Source organism: Acanthisitta chloris, unplaced genomic scaffold (assembly GCF_000695815.1).
Source record: "Acanthisitta chloris isolate BGI_N310 unplaced genomic scaffold, ASM69581v1 scaffold29796, whole genome shotgun sequence".
Taxonomy (NCBI): domain Eukaryota; kingdom Metazoa; phylum Chordata; class Aves; order Passeriformes; family Acanthisittidae; genus Acanthisitta; species Acanthisitta chloris.
Window position 1 is genome coordinate 77,494 of NW_008679224.1, and position 19,814 is coordinate 97,307.

General features: G+C 47.8%; 1 protein-coding gene across 2 annotated transcripts in view; it reads left to right on the plus strand.

The window, feature by feature from the left end:
- Window positions 1-19,814, plus strand: part of ARHGEF9 (Cdc42 guanine nucleotide exchange factor (GEF) 9) — a 112,712-nt gene that overhangs the window by 77,381 nt on the left and 15,517 nt on the right. For both annotated transcript variants that reach the window (XM_009077215.1, XM_009077216.1), the window contains one exon: window positions 7,854-7,985. In XM_009077215.1, the coding sequence (XP_009075463.1) occupies window positions 7,854-7,985 (132 nt within the window). The remainder of the gene's footprint in view (window positions 1-7,853; window positions 7,986-19,814) is intronic.

Sequence of the window (19,814 nt, forward strand, 5' to 3'; positions counted from 1 at the left end):
TCTGGCAGGTTCAGAAAATGGAGAAAATCCTTCTGGTGGTTGCTTTATGATTGGAAGCCAAACTGTTAAGCTGGAGTTGGTGATGCTATTTGCACATTATAAATGACTTCCCACTTAAAGATATTTCTGAACCACCCCTGCGTGTAGTGATGGTGTAATTAAGGAGCTGAGAAGTACAGGGAAGGCAGAGTCAGCAGAAGGATTCCTCACCAGCAGGTCTTCATTCTCTACATTTGTGCCATGTGTTTAAAAAAAAGCTATACTAAAATTGTGTTCTCTTTTTCCTTTTGACCCTGACTTTTTAAAAATCATTGTATGCAAGTAATCTGTAAATAGAGTTTTGAACCAGATTGAGGACAAACGTTTCTATAAATCCCTCTTGGTGCTGTCATCGGTCCATGTGTTTGGCAAGTAGATAGTCAGAGTGATGGAGCAGCCTTTCTTCTTCTTCACAGTTGTGAAGATCTGAAATAACTCCAGTTTCCAGTCATTGGGAGCATATCATGTAAATTAGTAGATGGGAAAGAGATGTCAATCCTTTAACTGTTTCTTTTTTCTGGAAAAGATCTAGGGAGGCAGGAGGAGAGGCAGAGAAATACAGGTGCATCACCTGTCTGTGTGTCCTCCTTGACTGGATTAGTTTCACTGCTGTAATGAAGGTTGGGTTCAACCCTGGATCTCTTGATAAAACACATCGATGCAGCAATCAGAGCTGGTTCTGGAATCATGTCTGGCTGGGAGAGCAGAGATGCAGATGATGTGTTTGGTTGTTTAACTGTTGTTTGCTGCTAAGGAACATCTCTCCCTGACATGCAGACTCATTTTCAGAATGAGGAAACTGCTCTCAAGGAGGCACAGGACCATCAGCTCCATCTTCAGCCTTCCGAGTGTGCCATGGGATGTACTAATGGGGGTCATTTGTAAGAAACACTGAGACCCTCACTGTAAATAAATATTGATTAAGGACAGATCAATTCCAAGTCAGGGAATATTCGTGTGTGAGTGGAAAGCCAAGGTGACCTCCACATAGGATCTATGGAATAGCAGTTTCTTTTTCTCTTCCATTAGCTCAGTTGATAATTCATTTTTATTTAGCCATATCCTTGGTAATTCATTCCTGAGCTTAGCAGTTTCTTTATCTCCATCCTATCCTCAGGAACTTGCCAAATAATTTTTCCAGGCATTTTCAGCTATTCCAAATCTTTTGAGCACATTCTTGCAGCAGCATCCTTCAGCTTCTCATAATATAGCAGAGCCTGCTGTTGGTACCACTCCGAGATCCAGTGGGAACACAGTGCTGCCCCTGGCCAAAGGAAAACAGCCTTCTTGCCTTTTTTATTCTGATCCTATCCTCAGGAACTTGCCAAATAATTTTTCCAGGCATTTTCAGCTATTCCAAATCTTTTGAGCACATTCTTGCAGCAGCATCCTTCAGCTTCTCATAATATAGCAGAGCCTGCTGTTGGTACCACTCCGAGATCCAGTGGGAACACAGTGCTGCCCCTGGCCAAAGGAAAACAGCCTTCTTGCCTTTTTTATTCTGTGTTTTGGATCAAGAAGAGCCCACAGAGCTTTGATGAGAACACTAGAGGATGGTAGACCCAGCAGCAGACTTGACTGCTTGGTTCTTTCCTCTAAAGCAATTCTGAATCATCTGATCCAGCCCTCTCTTCACAGCTGTCCATGGAATGGCCAGAAGGATGCACAGAAACCCAAAATACCCAGAAGTGAACCATAGTGTAATGCAGGAAGAGAGTGGGGGAAATCAAAAGCAGTTCCAGATGCTTGGATCTGCCCTAGCTTTGTGCAGATGCTCTCCTTAGGCAGTGCAGACCCCAGCTGCAAACTCACCTTTCTGTCCCCTTTGTGTCCCTCGCTGTGTCACGGTGTCTTCCAGCCTGGACTGGGGACACAGCACAGCCTTCCTGAGACAAACCCAAAGCAACACTGAGTGCAAGAACAACAAGAGCAACACAAGAGTACAAGAAAGCATAAAACAGAACAAAAATTATCACTACAGATTTTTTTCACCAGAAATCCAGCCAGGCACAAGACAGAGCTAATCCCAAATTCCCACTGCATGCGGCACTTGGTGGATTATTCCAGCAGCCACCGTGGCTAAATGTGTTAGCATGTTGAAATCTTTCATTTGGAAAAATGTCTGGTTTTCCTCAACATCTCAAGACTAACAATGTTGAGTCTCTGATTTGAAATTACTTTTTCATTTCTAAATTTGCTCACATTTTGCAATGAGATGTTGGAAAAAGATCTTTTGACGCAGGAAAAATCCAAACCAGACCAAACCAAAATATTTAGTGAGTTAATATTTGAAATGTTCTTGTGTACAAAGTGTATGTACATGTTTTCTTGTAAGGTGAGGGTGTTACTAGAAGTGCATGCATATTGCTGATCCTAAAACAGATAGGGAAAGTAAGGGCATGTCCATGTTAATTCAAGCAGAGGGATTTTACTGAATCCCATGTTGTTGTGCCTCTAGTTGTGCCTGTGTGTCCTAGGAGTCATTTTTATCCCTCCAGATTTTCCACATGGCCCCATAAAGGTGAATTTCAGGATGAGCATTTGAAAAATGTGAGTATCGTTGGGTTAACTGTGGCCACAGGTTTTTCCCAAGAAATCATGTATGCAGGATCTGATGGTTTCAATTGCCTTTGGAGCAGGGAAGGGTGGCCTGACGAGAGGGGCAGCCGACAAGCTGTGGCAGCCAGGGGCTGAAGTCTTAAGGAATTACTGGCAGCTTTGGCAGCTTTAGACAAGTAATGACTGAGCAGAATCTTAAGGGAAGATCTCACTGATCTCACTGACTGCTGTAAATTAGAAATAATCCCAATCACTTTGAAATGTGTTCCTGTTGTATAATTTGTGGGAATGTGGACTTGACCGACAAGCCTGGGTTGATCTGTTGCCATGTATGACTCACTTCTTTATTTTGTAACCTGAATTTCCAGGATATAAACAGACCCAGAGAGGTGCTGCCCCTGCCTACACCAGTCCTCTAGTGCCTTTTGTCCTTTGAGCTGTTAATGGTGCAGAATGTGGGGCTTCCACCACCTCCTGCCGAGCCCTTTCACTGCCTGAGAGCTCTCTGCATTATGAAGTGTTTCCTGATGTTCAACCTCTATTTCCCTTTGCTCAGCGTCATCCCCTTGCTTGTAGTTAAATACCCTCAGATCAAAACAGTGACATTTAAAGGCAGCAAGGCAAACCAGCACACAAAGGTAGCTGGAGCAGGCACGGAACAGCCAGTGAGGATCAGACTTCAAACGGGGCAGACAGAGCTCATCCTGAGCTGCCTTTGCAGCTCGGTCCCTTCTGTCGCTTCTGCCCTCTGAGAGAGTTACAGGTCTCAAAGGTTAGCAGGCAATAGCTGGATAGATGCATGCACACAGCAGTACTATAAAGAGGTGGTGATTTTCATAAAGCCCATCCTCATTTCCAAGTCCTTGCCAGCCCCAGTTGGGGCAGGGCTGTATTTATGCCACAAAACCGAGGCACTGGATGTGTCCCTGCCTTCCTCTCTGTCTGCTCCTGTGCCACAGCGTGAGCGTGTTCTCCTGTGCTGCTGTAGCTCTGCTCCTGGGCAGGATTTGCAGGACAGCCTGCAGACCTCTGTTTGGATCCTGTGAGTGTGCTGGCACACGTGCTGCTGTGCCCAGCTTGCTGTGCTTCTGCTCCTGGGCAGGATTTGTTGTTCGCGTGGGCATGACCGTGGTGTCCACCACAGCCTCAGGTGTGACTGCAGTCTTGCTGAGTGCCCCATATGGATGATGCAGAGAAGGAAAACAGGACTGTGCTTCAGCATACCTCAGAATTGCTCGATTTTATGCCTTTTCACACAGCTCCTGAACCACATCAAAACAAAATGAAGCAGTGATCCCTGGTGCAGTTCAGGCTCCCTCTCTGGCTCTCATGGCAGCTGCTAGCAATGCTTTCCTCCCTTTCAGCCCAGGTTTTTTTCAGAGAAGGATGGTGGTATGGCTCCCATTCCCTGGGATGGAATCTGTGGAGGTCCCTGAGCCAGCAGTGGGATGTTTGGCACAGGAGAGAGCCTTGCTCATCAGTCTGGATTGGTTTTAACTTGCTATTTAAACAAATTACTTTGGTTTATGTAGGTATCTATATATTTCTACCAAATATTCCCATGGGTTGCCACTATGGCAGGTTTCAAGAGTATTAAATTCACATTAAGGGAGAAATATATGTCATTGAGAAATATAATGAACACTGTCCTTTTAAATTTCTTCCCATTCTTGTTATTTACAGATCCTTTAAATCAAGACTTGCTGCCCTTAATTATGTAATCTGTAATTGTTGGCCTCAGCCTAATGTTATGTTAGTGAATCCAAGAGTGACATGAAAGAAAGTTGCATGTAACCAATGTGCTGTTTGCAACGTGAGGACAGCCTGATGAGAAATCCTCCTGAGAAAAAAATCATGTCAGGGACTGAAACAGGGCCTTCCTTTTTCTTCTTCTTTTTTTTCCCCCCAGCAACAGAAGGTATCAAAACTGAGCCCGTTGAAAAGGACAACATTTCACTCGCGTTCCTTTTTCTGATCTCAGTGTAGCCCGGGGTGCTAATCAGCCTGTCAGTCTCTAATTGCAGAACAGCAGTGTCAGGCAGAAGAGAGCCCTGCTCACTGACTGGTAACTGGGAGAGGGCACAAAATCCCCTCACAGTGCCTAGCAGTGACAGCAAAGGGCCATGTCAGGGTGGGCTCAGGTGCAGGGGAGCAGGTCCAGTGGGCTGATGGACATTCCCAGGCCCAGGACAGTGTCTGCTCAAGGCTGGTTTATGGGAAGGAGCAGGGCAGACTGGGAGGTGGAACAGCTCGCAGTGCATTGCCCTTCCTTGGTGTGTTGGTGCTCCCAACAGTGTTTCTTTTATCACACTCTTAGAACTCCTTTAGTTCCTCCCAGTTGCTTGTTACAGAGCGTGGTGGTTGCTCCAGCACAACTGGGGAGTTGGGGATCAACATCTTTCTGAGGCAGCAGCAGCAGCAGCAGAGCCTGTGCTGCCACAGTCAGGAGTAGCCCTAGGACTTTGTGTGTCACTGCAGCACTGGCAGGCTCGAGGGAGCACGAAGCACACATCCAACCCAGATCTGGGTGACCTTCTGCTCCCATTACTGCACACGGAGGAGCTGGACTCTGCCTGTGACTGCATGAAAAAGAGAGGAGTCAGCTTGCTTTCTGCTGCCCTTCGGATGTAGCAGGATGCACACTGATGCAGCTGGGGAGGGCTGAGGTTTTTTGTTAGAGACCTGTGGGAAATACTCAGGTTGGAAAAGGCCTCAGGAGGTCATCAAGTCTTCTCTTAGCCATTTTGCTGCTGTGCCCTGCTGAAGTCAGTAGAAATCTGCCAGTTCAGAGTAACTGAAAGTTCAGCCTCTTCCTTTTTTAGCAGGGTTTCTCTTAACTTACAGACAGATAAAGATGATTTTTCCAGCTCTCTAGGAGCTGGAAAAAAATGGAAATTAAAAAAGAAAATTTTTTCCTAGTTTTGTACTGGATTGGAGGGATCCAGGCCTGAGACTGGGAGAGCCATTTGGGGAAGCCTGCCTGGAGTCAGGACCATGTGGGAGTCATGTGGCAGGGGAGCTGAAAAGACAGTGTGTCCCTCCTTAGCCCCCCTGCCCCAGGAGGGATGATCCCCATCAGCAGAAAACAGTTCATGCTGTTTAAAGTGATGTATAACTGTGTTGGGGGAAAAATGCCTTCCAAGCTTGTGTGGTTCTGCTGTGACGTGGTGCAGCCACACTGGTGGATTGGCACAGCAGTCGAGGCTGCAGGAGCAGGCAGGGCCGTGGACATGCTGCTCTTGGCCAGACGTGTGCTAGTCCCAAACTGTTTGCAATATATGTTTCCCAATTTGCTAAGCCAGCATGGGAAATCAGCTCTTTCTAGCCTATGGACTGTGTATATAAATTGTTTTCCCAACATAAGAAACGCAATACAAATCCCATCATTTCAGATCTGAATGTTTTTGGGTTATGTTGCTTGCAGGGACTACACAGTTTGGATTCAGCTAATCAAGTAGAAGTGTTTACAGAGTCCTCTGTGTGTCCTCAGGCTTCAGATGCTACCACAGGAGTAAAAGACAAAACTGGCTTTCTATTTTTAGCAGCCAGCCTCTCCTAGGCTCACTCCCTCTCCTAAAGCTCCCATCCATAGGCTGGTGGGAATCTTCTTCATACAAGCTCATGTTTAGCCAGGAAAACCCACAATTTCTGGATCTGGGATGTGGTTGTCAGAGGCTTTTTGTTCAAGGGCTTGTGTCCACCTGAGCTGTTGCAGCTCCCTGGGTTCTGGTCAGGAGGTGCCACAGCTGAAATCGGACCCTGACACTGCTGAGACACTGCATGATGCACAGCCCATCTCTCCTGGGAACAACCCACTGTGTTCCTGGGAAGTTATCCCTATTAGCCGTTTGGATACCACAGCCACAGAAGTGAGATGCAGAGGTGGATAAACCCCTAGCTAAGGTGCTTTGAAAGCCTGTGCTGCAGCATGGTGATGCAGTGACTTAATGAAGTCGCTGTTGTCACAGGGCCCAGGGACACAGGCGGTTGCTTCTAATCAATGCTGAGAGGTTAATTACACATTTACCTGAACAGCAGTCTGAAATCCTCACCAAGAAATGAGGAGTGGGGGTGACTCTTGGTTGCTTTGGCGCCTGCAAGTATAAGCAGGATCAGGAGTGTGTGTCTATCTAGATGCCCTCCATAGCTGGCTGAACCTTTACAAGCTGTTTGCTGAGATTTTGGGATGGGCTTGTCTCAGAAATCAGTTCCAGTTTGGCATCAAAGCCAGAACTGCAGTAGTTTCAGAGCCAAAAAGTAAAAGAAAAATTCTCTTCTCTTACTTGCTTCTGAATCCTGCTCCTTACCTTTCAGCTGGAGTCATCCCGCTTCCTTCTGCGGTGTTCCACCGAGATGCCCACAGGGCAGGTGGTGGTGAATTCACCCATTTTTAATAAATAGATTTTAATTAACTTTTTAAAAAGTCCAGCTCATTCCAATTAGTGGAGGGTGACTGCATTTGTTCTGTCAGAGAGTGGGAGAGAGAGTGCTGTGTTTTCAAGACCATCTGCTCATGAATCCTTAAAAAAAAATCGGAGAGGAAAACAAGCGTTAGCCGGAGGCAGAGAAGGGTGAGGGCACTCTGGCAGCAGGCTGGGGGGGCCTGGTCAGCCGGGATGGGGCAGAGGCTGCCAGAGGTGCTTGGGTGGTCCTGACAGGTTTTTGGAGATGGGGAGCTCTAATGAGCTATGAGAGAAGGGACTGCTATTACATGGATGAGTGGGAGGAGAGGCAACAATCCAGACGGGTGAGTTCTGGCAGCCTCATGAGTGGGGAACTGATATCCCAGTATAGATGGCTTTGGTAGCTGGCCTGATGTTTCAGGAGGGGAGGTGCTTTGGGATACTGTTTTAAAGGGAGGGTGTGCAGGGAATTTGTTGCCCTGGCTACAAAGTGGCTGTTGTGGGCAGGAGGAAGGGACTTTCCTTACCTGATGCCACCAGCACCTGCAGCAAGATCCAGGGTCTGGGGGCACCTGGAGAGGAGGAACAGGGACAGTGTCTGGAGCAGCTCTTTCCCCACTGCAGTGTGAGCCATAGTGACTGTGCTTTGAGTGTCCATGCTTAACTTCATTTATTCCCCTTCCTTCAGAATGATCCCCTAACCCCAGTTTCTGCTCTGAAGAGGCTTTGAGAGCTGCAGGAGGACCAAAATCTTACTTAATTATTGCATCTCCCCATCCTGCAAAGCAAAATGTTTCCAGTGCTGTGGCTGGGAGCAGCAGCTCACTCAGCCTCCTTCTTTGTGCCCTTCAGGGAGACGATATCTTGGACCGCAGCTCGGAGCTGATCTACACGGGAGAGATGTCCTGGATTTACCAGCCTTATGGACGGAACCAGCAGCGAGTTTTCTTTCTCTTTGATCACCAGATGGTTCTCTGCAAGAAGGTAAGGACGCAGCTAAGGACATGCTGCGGACAGGCTTGCCAGTCCAAAGTGGTTTTTAGGGCAAGGTGGCTGGCTGCTACATGTGCAGAAGAGGATGTGGGTATCACTGAGGAAGGCCAGCCCACGTACCAGAAGTACTGAATTATGGGATGGTGAGTATACTGTGATAGAGGGATTTTATGCTCATAGAAAATCCAGCCTCCACTTGTTCCCTTCATGCCTTTTTCTCATATGCCCCTCGTTTGGCTTGTTGCCTCACTTCTACTTCTAGGTTTTGGCTGCAGCATATGATCTGGGATTAGATAGCCCTAGAATTCCTGTATGAACTATGAAGCCTGGCACTTGGGCCGACAACTCAATTGCTACGCTGAAATGATAATCAGCAGCAGCCCAGACTGCTGGCACTTGGGGAGAGGCTTGTTAAGCCTCATCCTCATGTCTCGGCTGTGCTGGGTTTTACAGGGCACCCCTCTGCCACGAAATCCATCGTGAAGGTAGGAAGGCAGTGCTGCTGCTGCTGCTGATGTGTTGTGGTGTTAATAGCAGCAGGCGAACTGTGTTTTGGAGCAACTGTGTTAAGCAGCAGCAGCATCATAGCTGTATCGCTGTATCCCACTAAGGTGATCCCAGCTTGTTACCATCACAACTGTGCGACATGAAGTGACAGAGCTCATCAGTCCTGGGTGTCTGTGTGCTGACAGCCTGGAATTCATTGACATTCACTGCAGCCACACAGAGAACTGTGCAGAGGGAGTCCCTGGGACTGGCTTCAGTGGGAGCAAGGGGGAGCTGCGGACGGCCCTGGCCACAGGCACTGGGCTGTGTTCCTGTCACAGCTCCTGTGCTCAGGACAGGCTGAGCAAGACCTGCTCGGTTGTGGCAGCCCTCTGAGGAGGGCTCTGCCACTGCAGGAAGTGGTGTGGGCAGAGGCGTGGGTGGCTCCTGACTCACTGCGGCATCACTGCCCGCTCCACGGCCTGTGCAGTGCAGTGGGTGGCACTTTCTTCTCCTGAGTCATGGTTTACTGAAATTTTGCCTTCTGGAATGCATGTGCTTGTTTTTCCCCTCCTCATTGCTGTGCCTTTTACTCCTTGCCTGGCTCTGTACAAAAATAACCACAGAGCAACAGTAACAGAGTCCAATCATCAGAGAGCTGTCAGAATGAGTCTGGAGGTGCACAGCTGGTTTCATTTTTAATCTTGACCTCCTACACTTTGATTGTGACCCTGAATTTCCGATTCATAAGGCAGCATCCAGTTTGGCTTTCACTGGGTCTCGTCCTGAGAGGTATCGAGTGTTCCCTTAACTGGGAAAATCAGGGCTGGGGTTTCCATGACTGTCAGTGTGAGTGAAGAGTGTTCAGCAATTCACAGCAGGCTGCTGGAGGCCTGGAAGGTTCCATCAGTTTGCTAACAGTGTTAGTGTGACACTGTCCTCCTCCCTTGCAAAAGGCATTTTGCAGGGGGTGTGAGGCAGTGCTGCACAGGGAAACACACAGCAGATTGTAGTTGTCTCAGGGACAGCACAGTGGTCTGGAGCTTCCTGGCAGAGATTCTGGCTCCATATCAGGAGCTGCCACTCACGAGGGTATTGTGGGGCAGTTTGTGTCCATTGGGCTTTAGGGTGATAGGGAAGAGGGTGGGAATGTGTCTGGTGAGCCCAGTGTCATGGGCACAGGGCTCACACCTCATTCTAAGTTCTTCTGCACCTTTTTTTCCAACATCAAACTGCAGTTGTTATTTTTCAGTGTTGGGGTAGGAGGGAAGATGAGGTCACAGCTGGACACTCCCATCTTGATCATGCTTTCCTTTAATATTATTAAGAATGATTGTCTGAGTACGGAATTCAGAGGAGTGTTGGCTCACATTTTGGGTCATGCATCTCAGACAAAATAAATCTGAATGATTTGTAGCCTGTGTTTTCTTGACCCTCATGTCAGGCTTTGCTGCGCAGATCCCCACAGACAGCCATGCAGCAGGATCACCTCTGCTTTAGAGTCAGAGTGCCATGTCCTGGGGCACCATTTGTATCATGCTGTGGGAAGCTGGGGCCAGCCTTCCTTACCCCGTGGTTTGAAATGATTCTCTGAGGGTATGAAATATGACCCACACATCCCCCAGAACAGCTTTGGCATCACTTATGGTGGCAGATCTCAGTGAATCTTCCTCTTCGGAAAATCTTCCGCATTTGTAGGTTGTCTTCAGGGACAATAAATCAGTAGGTATGATACATCCTTCATCATGGCACAGTCTATTCGAGAATACTTCTCTTTTAAATTACAATGGTTGGATTTTATCTCTTTATTGGCCAAAAGACATTTTTAATAGAAATAAAGAGCTAAAACTAATTCCTTACTTAAGTATGCCACAGATGCTTCAGTTTGATGAAGCCTGAGAGGCTGTAGAAGACAAGAAAATATTTCAAACAAGATCTCCCACTCCTCCAGATCTTCATTGCAGTTACCTGCACGTCATCCTCACCTTCATTACCTGTAGTCTCTCTGGCAGGTGTGTGCAGCTGCAACAGCTCTCTGCTCTTGCACATGGATCCTGTACAGATACTGATACATGATGGGACAGATACAGTTCCATATCCTAAGCTCTCTGACAGTTCTGGATGTTGGTGTCTTCTGTCATTCCATTTGAACTCCATTGTCTGCAAACCTGGTTCCACAGTGGGCTCACACTGCAGACAGAGGCTGGCAGGCTTCTGCTCACAGGTCAGGCAGTGAAAGATGAAATAAATTCCATGTGTGGTAAAACTAGCTGGAATCAGGTTTGCTTCTGTAGGCTGAGGTGAGGTAGGAAGATGGAATATGATTTCCTGACATATTCTGAAAAGACCCAGTGAAACCCAGTTTTGCTTCTGCTGCAATAATTGGAGCAGCATTCTGTTTCCAGCCCACAGGTATGCAGGGTGTCAGCCCCAGGAGAGTGCACTGCTGTCTGTGTGCCCGTGACCCTTGTTGTGTCTGTGCTGCTGCTGATCCCCTGGGTGGTTGTAGTGCTGCATTGCTGCTGCACCCAGGCAGAGGACTAACACACTCTATCCCTAGCCAAGGTAACAACTCATTCTGTACCCCTTATTTCAGGTGGATGCTGTGGGCAAGGTGACATGTCCTCCCACCCCCATGGAAGTTAGGGTTTCTTCATGGCAGTTTTGCTATCAGTGAACAGCAGAGGCTTCTCTGGTTCACCCTCTTGGTGTCCTCTGTGTGGCTCCATGGACAAGGCACAGTCCACATTCTCAAAATCCGTCTTTGATTCTACCATTCATCTGCTGGCTTGGGTTTGGTCCATCAGCTTAACAGGCAGGTGGCCTGGGAAGGTTTCAGCAGGGCTTGTCCTACCAGGATTTACCATATGAGTTTTACCTACTGATCCATCCAGTGTGGCCTGTTAATGAGGAACAAGGCCTGTTGGCTATGGAGGTATTTTTAGGGTCCTAGTGCTGTGAGCAGCAGGTAACACATTTCCAAATAAACCCCATCTGCTTTGCTCATGTCCTGCTTTCCAGAGGCTTTGCTATCCCTTTCTGTTGGTGTCCAAAAATGTTTCAAGGTTATGGGGCCTTTTCTGTTGGACACCTGGCCAAGATATTTCTGTGAAGGAGGATAACTCTCAGGGTGATTCTTCCTGACATTATCACCTGGTTGTTCCCTGCTTGATACACCTGCAAGATCATCAGTAGTGCCAGGTCAGCCATCTGACAGCCAGGAGCTTGCTGATCAGCATTCACTGTATTTATTAGCTGTTCCCAAATATTTCAAGCAAGGCCTTTGGAAATCATGGATGTCCACAGATCTCTGCAGGATGGAACCACCTCTTGTATCCCATAGCTCACTGGCCTCTTACAGGTGGCCTGCTGCTCAGCAGGTGGCTGGGATGGGCTGAGACCTGCCAGTGGGAGCAGCTCCTTGAACCTCAATGTCCTTGTCTTCCCACTGGCTATGTCTCCTAGGATTTTTCCAAAGGCTTTTGCAGTGTGAGCTGAGCCAAGGGTCTGTCCTTGCAAACAGGCATGTGTGCTGCTGGGTGAGTACCTGGGTGATGTTTGCATGTGAAGAACCAGATATTAGTGTAGTCATTAATGTGACTGTGTTGAACTCTGTGACTATGCTAATGGGACTGTAATGAACTAATCATTAGTTTAGTTCAGCTGTTACGAGAGGAGCAATGGCACTGATGGGATCCAGTGGCCAAGCTCAGACCCTTCCCTGGCTGCCAGTGTAAGATCTGCTGCCTCAGACTGAGAATTCCCAAATGCATTTCCATGACCACCATGTCTTCAGACAGAGACCTGGTTGTGAAAATTAGTAATTACCAAGGGCTACATTTGAATGTGTTTGGCAGATGTTATTTCCAGCAGTATGGGTATATTTAAGTCTTTCTTCCAAGCAGGAAACCTGCACTAAGATTTCCAAGGGCTGCATGCAGCAGGTGTAGAAGCTGGCACCATGGCAGGCAGCTCTCACTGCTGGCAAACATCTTGCAAAGCAACTTGTGCAGGATAATTTTCACAAAAATGGTTTCCAAGCTTTACAGATATATCTCTTTGGCTTAGATTTCACCATCAGAGACAGCAGTGGTCACTTCCTAACACCACCACTGAATTATTTCCTGGTGCTGGGAAGTGAGAATATGATGAAACAGCCATGTCAGCCAGTTCAGGGTTCAAGAAACTGAAGGCCAGTTTGGATGCTACGGTTCACAGAATCAGTCAGGTTGGAAAAGACCTCTGAGATCATCAAGTCCAACCCATGACCTAACGCCACCATGTCAACTAGACCGTGGCACTAAGTGCCACATCCAGTCTGTCCTTAAACACCTGCAAGGATGGTGACTCTGACACCAGGAGAGCTCAGGATTCAGGTTTTCTTCACCAAAAAAATGGTAACTTTCAGCTATTGCATTAATGTCAAACTCTCACAATGAATTTTCTGCCCATGTTTCCTGACCCAGAGGCCAGGACATTGCTGTGTTCATGAGGACACAGTGGTACTTTCTCCAAAGATTCCGTTGGTTGGATACCCTAATGCAGCAGTGCCTTTTGGGAAGGTGGAAGGGAATAGACTGGGTGGGAAGCAAGCACTGGCCTCAGTGTGCATCACCATATGTGTACAGTCAGGAAAAGAATGCATATTCCAGCATGCTAACCGTAATTACCAAGAAATGAAGGCAATCCTTGATGATGGTAACATTAAAAGATGTTGCCTTAAAGGCACAGAGTCCACTTTCCTTATCACCCTGAAGTTGAGAGAGTTTGACAAAGAGATGCTTTAGATTTGCAAATCATAGTACTTAACATCCAGGCCTATGACATACAACATTAATTATGATCACTGCCTGTTACGTTGGGGTTGCTCGAGGTGCTTAGCAGATGAGGATCTTCTTTTTTCTGTTCTGGGTAATAGTTTAGATTCCCCCAGTGTGCTCCAGGGCACTGTGGCACTGGGCTGGAAATGATCGTATGAAGGGTTAACAGAGCTTCTGCACCAAATTCTGCTCTTCTTTCACCCACAGTCCTTGATGGGGTTCCCTGTTTAGTGTTTTCTGACAGCGCAGAAAGATCAGTGACTGCATGGAACACATTTAGTTTTCATTTGTGCTTTTTATGTGTCTCTTGTAATCAAGAGGCAATGTAAGCTCCAGCTTGTGGTTTATTGCTATTGCTGTCTTCCCTTGAGCTCCCCGAGCAAAGCAGGTTGGATGAGAAGCAAAATGAGACCAGTTTAATAGCAGTAGCCAGACAGCTAGCCAGAAATAGCTGTGCTACAGGAGATGGAGTAAATAAAATAATCCTGTCAGACTCCACTGCAGTTCAGGTTTCCAAATAGGAAGATAAAAGAGACATTTCTGAGCCCTTTTAGTGTAAGAAGGTCTAGTTCTCATATCACTTCTGTTAGAAACACCAAGGTAATCTCTGCTCCAAAACAACGGCTCTGCTTTTATTACAGACTGAATAGGTCTCGCAGGACAGCCAAAAATCTTGTTTGCAAACACAGAGCAGCACTGGGACAATTCTTATTACTTTAAGTGGGTTTTTGACCTACAAGGAACGCTGCTTGACTTTTGCAGCATCTCCCACCCTTCTCTTTTTCTCCCAGTGACACAGATCTCCACAAAATGCCATGTGTTGGGTCAGGCCTGGGCCCAGCCTGCAGCAGGGTGAGGAAGTGGGTCAGCCTGGGTTTCACTGTTCTCAAACAGCAGCTCAGGAGAGACTTGCTGCTGCCCTGGCAGGCAGGGTCTGCTGCTGCTCGAGTTGGTGAGATCATTGGGGTGATTCTTGGGGCTGTCCTGTGCAGCATCAGCAGTTGGACTTCAATGATCCTAGTTGGTGCCTTCCAGCTCAGGATGTTCTGTGGTTCTATGAGACTGGCATGGAGATCACTGAAGAGAGCACACTGGCTTGGTCATAGCCCCAGAGCAAAATGTGAAATGAAGTTTTTAGAGGTGTTTCCACAGCCCCACTGGCAGCCCCCTGAGCTCATGTCCCGCCGATCAGTCGGTGCTGTCTGCAGACAAGAGGTTTCTGTGGGGCTGTGGAGCATGGCAGAGAAGTTGGATCCTCCTGCCAATCCCCTTGGCTGGCAGATAGCTGAACAGCAGAGCAAAGTCCAGCAGTTGACAGGGTATACATTAAAACCAGTTATGAAACAGTACTTCAGCTTTCAGATAGGTGTATTCAAGGAAAGAAAACATTCCTTTTAATAGTGCTAGAGCCCAGAGTGCTCGGTGACCCTTTTTCAGGGCTGTGCAGGTGCCAGTCACGTGCCCTGAGCAGAGTTTCACAGGAGGCTCTTGCTGACAGGCTGTACTGACCAGAGCCAGGACCTGCTGCACTGGCTGGCACTGTGCTGGCTCGGGGACAGGGGCTGCCTGTCACTGCATGCTGTGCGGGAGCAGAGACGGAAGAGTGGGCTCTAGAGGAGCCAGCTGGAGGAGGGTGGGAGAAGGATTTGTTAGTTGCTAAATCAGTGGTAAAATCCAGAAAGGGCTGAATTTACAGTCCTTCACAGCCTGTGTTTGCTTGTCTGGACAGGGATCAGGTTTAGCCTGCTCCTGTGGCCATACATATATGCAGGATGCTGTACAGTATACTCTGTGGCTAAATTATACTCCTGTAATTGCAGTGGATGTAAATTTGGCCCACAAGCAAAACCTCCGGAGTTGAAAATCTACCACTCCTCCTGCCGTGGCCTTTCATTGGCATAGTTTTAAGCCCCTGGGAGCAAGCTGGAGAGACCAGAAGAGCTGAGTGACGTGTCTACAGAAGGGTTTCCCATCTCTTCCTGTTATTAGTTCTTTGGAAGCACACTCGCCCTCGCCTCACTGCTTCGCAGCCAAAGTGATTGGGCTCAGGGTGGAACAAGGCATCAAAATGCCACTGATGTTCCACTAAATACATGGAACGAAAATAGCATTTCCACATAAATGCTTTCAGCTCCAGTCCTCCCCCTCTCGGATCCCACACTGCAGCTCCATGAAGCTGGCGAGGATGAATCAAATGTCTCTTTCCAAACTCAGGAGACAGACACTGCTGAATAATTTGGCAGGAATCTGCCAACCTCCCCAGCACAGCTGTCCTTGTGCAGGAGGAGTTACGTAAACTGATAGCACCGAGATTTTGGCTCCCCTAGGGACACTCCTTGGCCCATCCTAGGAAGCTTGCAGCGGGAAGCGAGTGGCCAAGGTGGTGTCGGGGAGGTGGTGTTACACCCCCTGCTCCTAATAGGATCTATCCCTCACTGCAATTCAGGTTATGCTGGGCAGACCCCATTTCCCTGCTCCAAAAAGCTGGCTCAGCCCCAGCTGCTGTGTCCAACAGGCTGAGAGCAAAGCTCAAGGTCTCTGGCATCCAACCATTTTAGCAGGGCTTAGATTTATTTTCTGATACCAAAAATACTTAGGACAAAAACATTCAAAAGGGTTCATAGAGTTTTAGGGTGTCATTTGGACCGAGGAGGGACCTGGTTTGGGTGATGCATGCAGCTCCAGGCCAGTTGATGAGATCTGTGTGTCACTGTCCCGTCTGAGAACTCAGCCCACAGTTGGGTTAAATGAGCAAATGCTACAGAAAACTGTCCCCTTGCTGTTCATGAAAAGCAGGCCGGGCTGCTTTCATCCGAGGGTCTCTTTAAGGTAAATTAGACTTTAAAAATGTAGGCTCCAAATCTTTTTTTAAAAAGCCAAAGAACATTGAAAGCCCTTATGACTAAAGATACCCAAAGACATGGCAAAGTGGCAGCGTGCCATGCTCTCATTGCTCACGGCAGGCTGGGCAGAGTGAAGATAGAGAGCAGGCAGGCAGGAAAATCAGGACAAATTTCAAGAGTACATTGAAAAACTCTGCTCGTTCCCTCAGCTCTGCAGTCACTGCCCAGGCCAGCGAGAAATCATCAGAGAAGGGTCTGAGACCCACACCTCAGTGCAAAAGACAACTCACCCCTTTCCAAACCTTTCCAAAGCCTTTCCAAAATCACAAGTTGGTGTTTGGGTGCAGTTATTATGGACTGTGGCCTAGTCTCTTCCTAATTTCAGCATCATCAATTTACTATGCATCAACTGTCTCAATGTCAACTGTTCACCAAGGGGTAGAGCTTGCCCCTAGGTGGGTCTGTCTCAGGTCTCATCATTGACTGCCCATTCGCCCTTGGTTGCTGAAGAACACATCTTCTTTTGGCAGAGGTGGTCTGCAGGGATTGCTGCTTTTTCTCCTGAGCACACTGTCTTCCCTGTGAAACGTTTCACTTAGTTGTTTCAGACAAGCCCTGGCTTTGCTGTATCTGTGTGTACACAGTGTAATACGCTCAGCCTTCCAGCCCCCACGAGTGCTGGCAAGGGCTGTTTCTTCACCAGCGACACTCCTCACTCCAGGCCATGATCCTGGGTAGGGAGGAGTGAGGGGAGAAATCCCTCACACACTTGGCACTGTCACCCAATCTCAGTGCAGGAGTAAAGTGTCTCAGACCTGTACTGGGATGATGTTCTCTAAAGGTGGTGGGGATGGAGTGACTATCCCCAGAGGAAGAGCCACCCTGTTGCCTGTTCCTCAGGTCTCCCTGTGCCTTGCAGGAGGGCCAGAGGGTCTGTGCTGTGCTGTCCCTGCTGCTCATGGGCTTCAGTGGCTGCTGAGAGCCTCCCCTGCCTCTCTTGGCTCTGCCAGCTCGGATCCCAAGGCGTGGGTAATGCTGAGCTGTTACTATGTGTCTTGGAGCTGTTGGAGATCCACCATCAAAGGCCTCCAATGTCTCTCTCACCAATTACTTCTTTACAGCTCCCCATTGCCCTGTACTGTAAGCAAATGTCATTATCCCATGGTAGATTGGGGAAGGGTTGAGGGAGAAATGTTTCACCCGGAGGCCCGCAGGCCACCCCTGCCAGCCACAGGAGCTGCACTAACACAGCCTGGCTGCATCCATGTACTCAGAGCACATAATTCCTCCCCAAGTCATTCTGAAACTCCTTTGCCATTGGAATATGCAGACTTTTGATAACCAGAAGGACCAATAACCTACATATGCAATGAGAAACTTGTAATGGATTATTCTGTGGTTGGCATCTCTTATCCTGTCAGCTCATAAGAGGGATCTAATGACTCATGGCTGGAAATGGCTCTTTCTCTATTTGTGTTTCACGGATGATTTGTTTCATGCATGAGAAGTCGAGTGTGACCTAGCACAGAGTAAACCACAGCACTTGAAAAAATGCACCATCCTGAAATCATAACCCTTGCTTAAGGCCTCCCCATCCACCCTTGCACGCCACCCACTAAGCAATTAATAGGAGTATGAAATGCCTGGAGGTGCTGCATGCAGAGCTAACGGGGACAAATGGGACCAGGCCAGTTCCTCTCAGGTGCTCACCTGTGCCATCTGACAGGGGGGAAGTTCTTCCTTTGTGCCCTGTGCTGCTTAAACCCTTGAATAGCTTTTAGTTCTGATGTCATTTTGCACTAGCAGTCGACCTCACAGGCAGATGCCCTCCTTGTGATTCACATTGTATTTCCCCTACAGCGTCACGGGAGGGTTTGACTTGTACAGGGTCTTGCACGACCACAACATGCACAGTCAGTGCCTGGCACATGCAGCTGTGGTCTGGTACACGTGGCAGGAAAAAGTGATTGGTTAGAGCTGGAGAGCAGGAGGAAGCAGTCCTGAAGACAAGTAGAAGTCAATGTAATAGTAAGCGCAACTGAACAGTGTGATGTACAGGTGCAGTCCTTCCTGCAGGTATCTGTATCCACAACAGTAGGTACATAATTCATTGTGGAAGCCACATGCCAACTCAAATCTCCAGGTTTTCCAGCGAAGCTCAGCCTTGGGTTCCTTATGACGGTCACAAAGGAGATTTTTTTCTTTCAAGTGCTGCTACAGAAAGTCATGTTCCCTCTCCAGAGAGGGGACAGTGACATGGGGGTGTTTAACTCAGAGTGAGAGCAGGAGGGAATGGCCCAGGCAGGTCACATAGTCAGGTATATCCTAGAGCACAGCCACTACCTCAGGCACAAGCACTTGAGCTGCAAACCCCGACACAGCACTCGGAGAGCAGAACTGTGCTGGGCTTACGTAATGTGTCAGAACTTTGTTTTGTGCTCCCATCAAACACTACTTTTTTTGGCTTCATCTTTTCCTTGTGAATCCTTAGTACAGATTACGTGAACAGACTGCAGAGCATTATTCAGAAAAGCTTAATTAACCTCAGCGAGGGAAAGAAAAGCATATCGTAGAAGCTGTAGGGTAAAAAAAGATCATATTCAGACAAATAAGTGCAAATGACCCAGATGCATCAATTTCCTTTAGAGCCAGGCAAGGCAGTCTGGATGCTCTGCAGAGACTGTGGGTCTGTGCCGCTGCTGCTCCTTCTGCTGTCCCACACCACCCCTCAAGTCCATGCTAATCCTACCTGCTCTCAGCCCCTTCTCTCCTCCATCTGTCACCTTTCTCTTAGACAGCATCAAAATGCAGAGCTGGGAAGGCCCCCAGGAGATCAGCTATTCCCTTCGCAGGATGAAGTATACTCAGATCATCTCTGATGGATCTTTGTCTAACCTTCTTTTGAAAATCCCCAAGGAATGCCATCCCAAGACTTCCCTATTTTGTCTGTTCTAGGGTTTAACCACTCTTATAGCTAGAAAGACTTTTTTTCAAGATTCTAATCCTGTTCTCCCCTGTGGTAAATTAAGCCAAGCCACAATCAAAATGGAGAATAATTGATCGCCAGCCTTCTTAGAGAAGGAGCAGCTTTCACATACTGGAATGCCAACAGCTCATTCTTTTTTAGTTATGTCCTTTCCAGATTAAACAACTCCATTTCTATGGCCTTTCCTCACTGTTCAGTCTGGGTTTTTTGGTCTTTTTTTATATCTTCTTGCTGTTGTCTGATTTAAGTATAAGAACTAATTTTGTGTGACATTCAGAAGTGGAGAGTGTAAACCAGCCAGTGCTCACCCTGGCTGAGCCATGGGCAGGATGACAGACAGTACCATACTAACCCAGCTAGCTTATAAACAAAGGTAAATTCTAGAGCTTCATAATTTCTTCCTAATTCTCTCATATGTTGTCCCTGGAATAGTCAGGAGCAGAGGCAGCAGCCTGCCCAGCTGCCTTTTCTGTCCCAGCTGAAGCTCCTTCCCACAGCAAGACTGCTCCTGTAGCTGATAAATCTCTGTTCTGTGTGTACATATCTGCTTTGTCCTTCTGACACATAATACTTGCACCAGGCTGGGTAAACGATCCATTTTCCTCCTCACCCACACAGCTGCTTTCCTTTATCTTGTGTCTGCTTGTTTGATTTGGCCGACGTGCTGAGAGAAAGGATAGTCCTG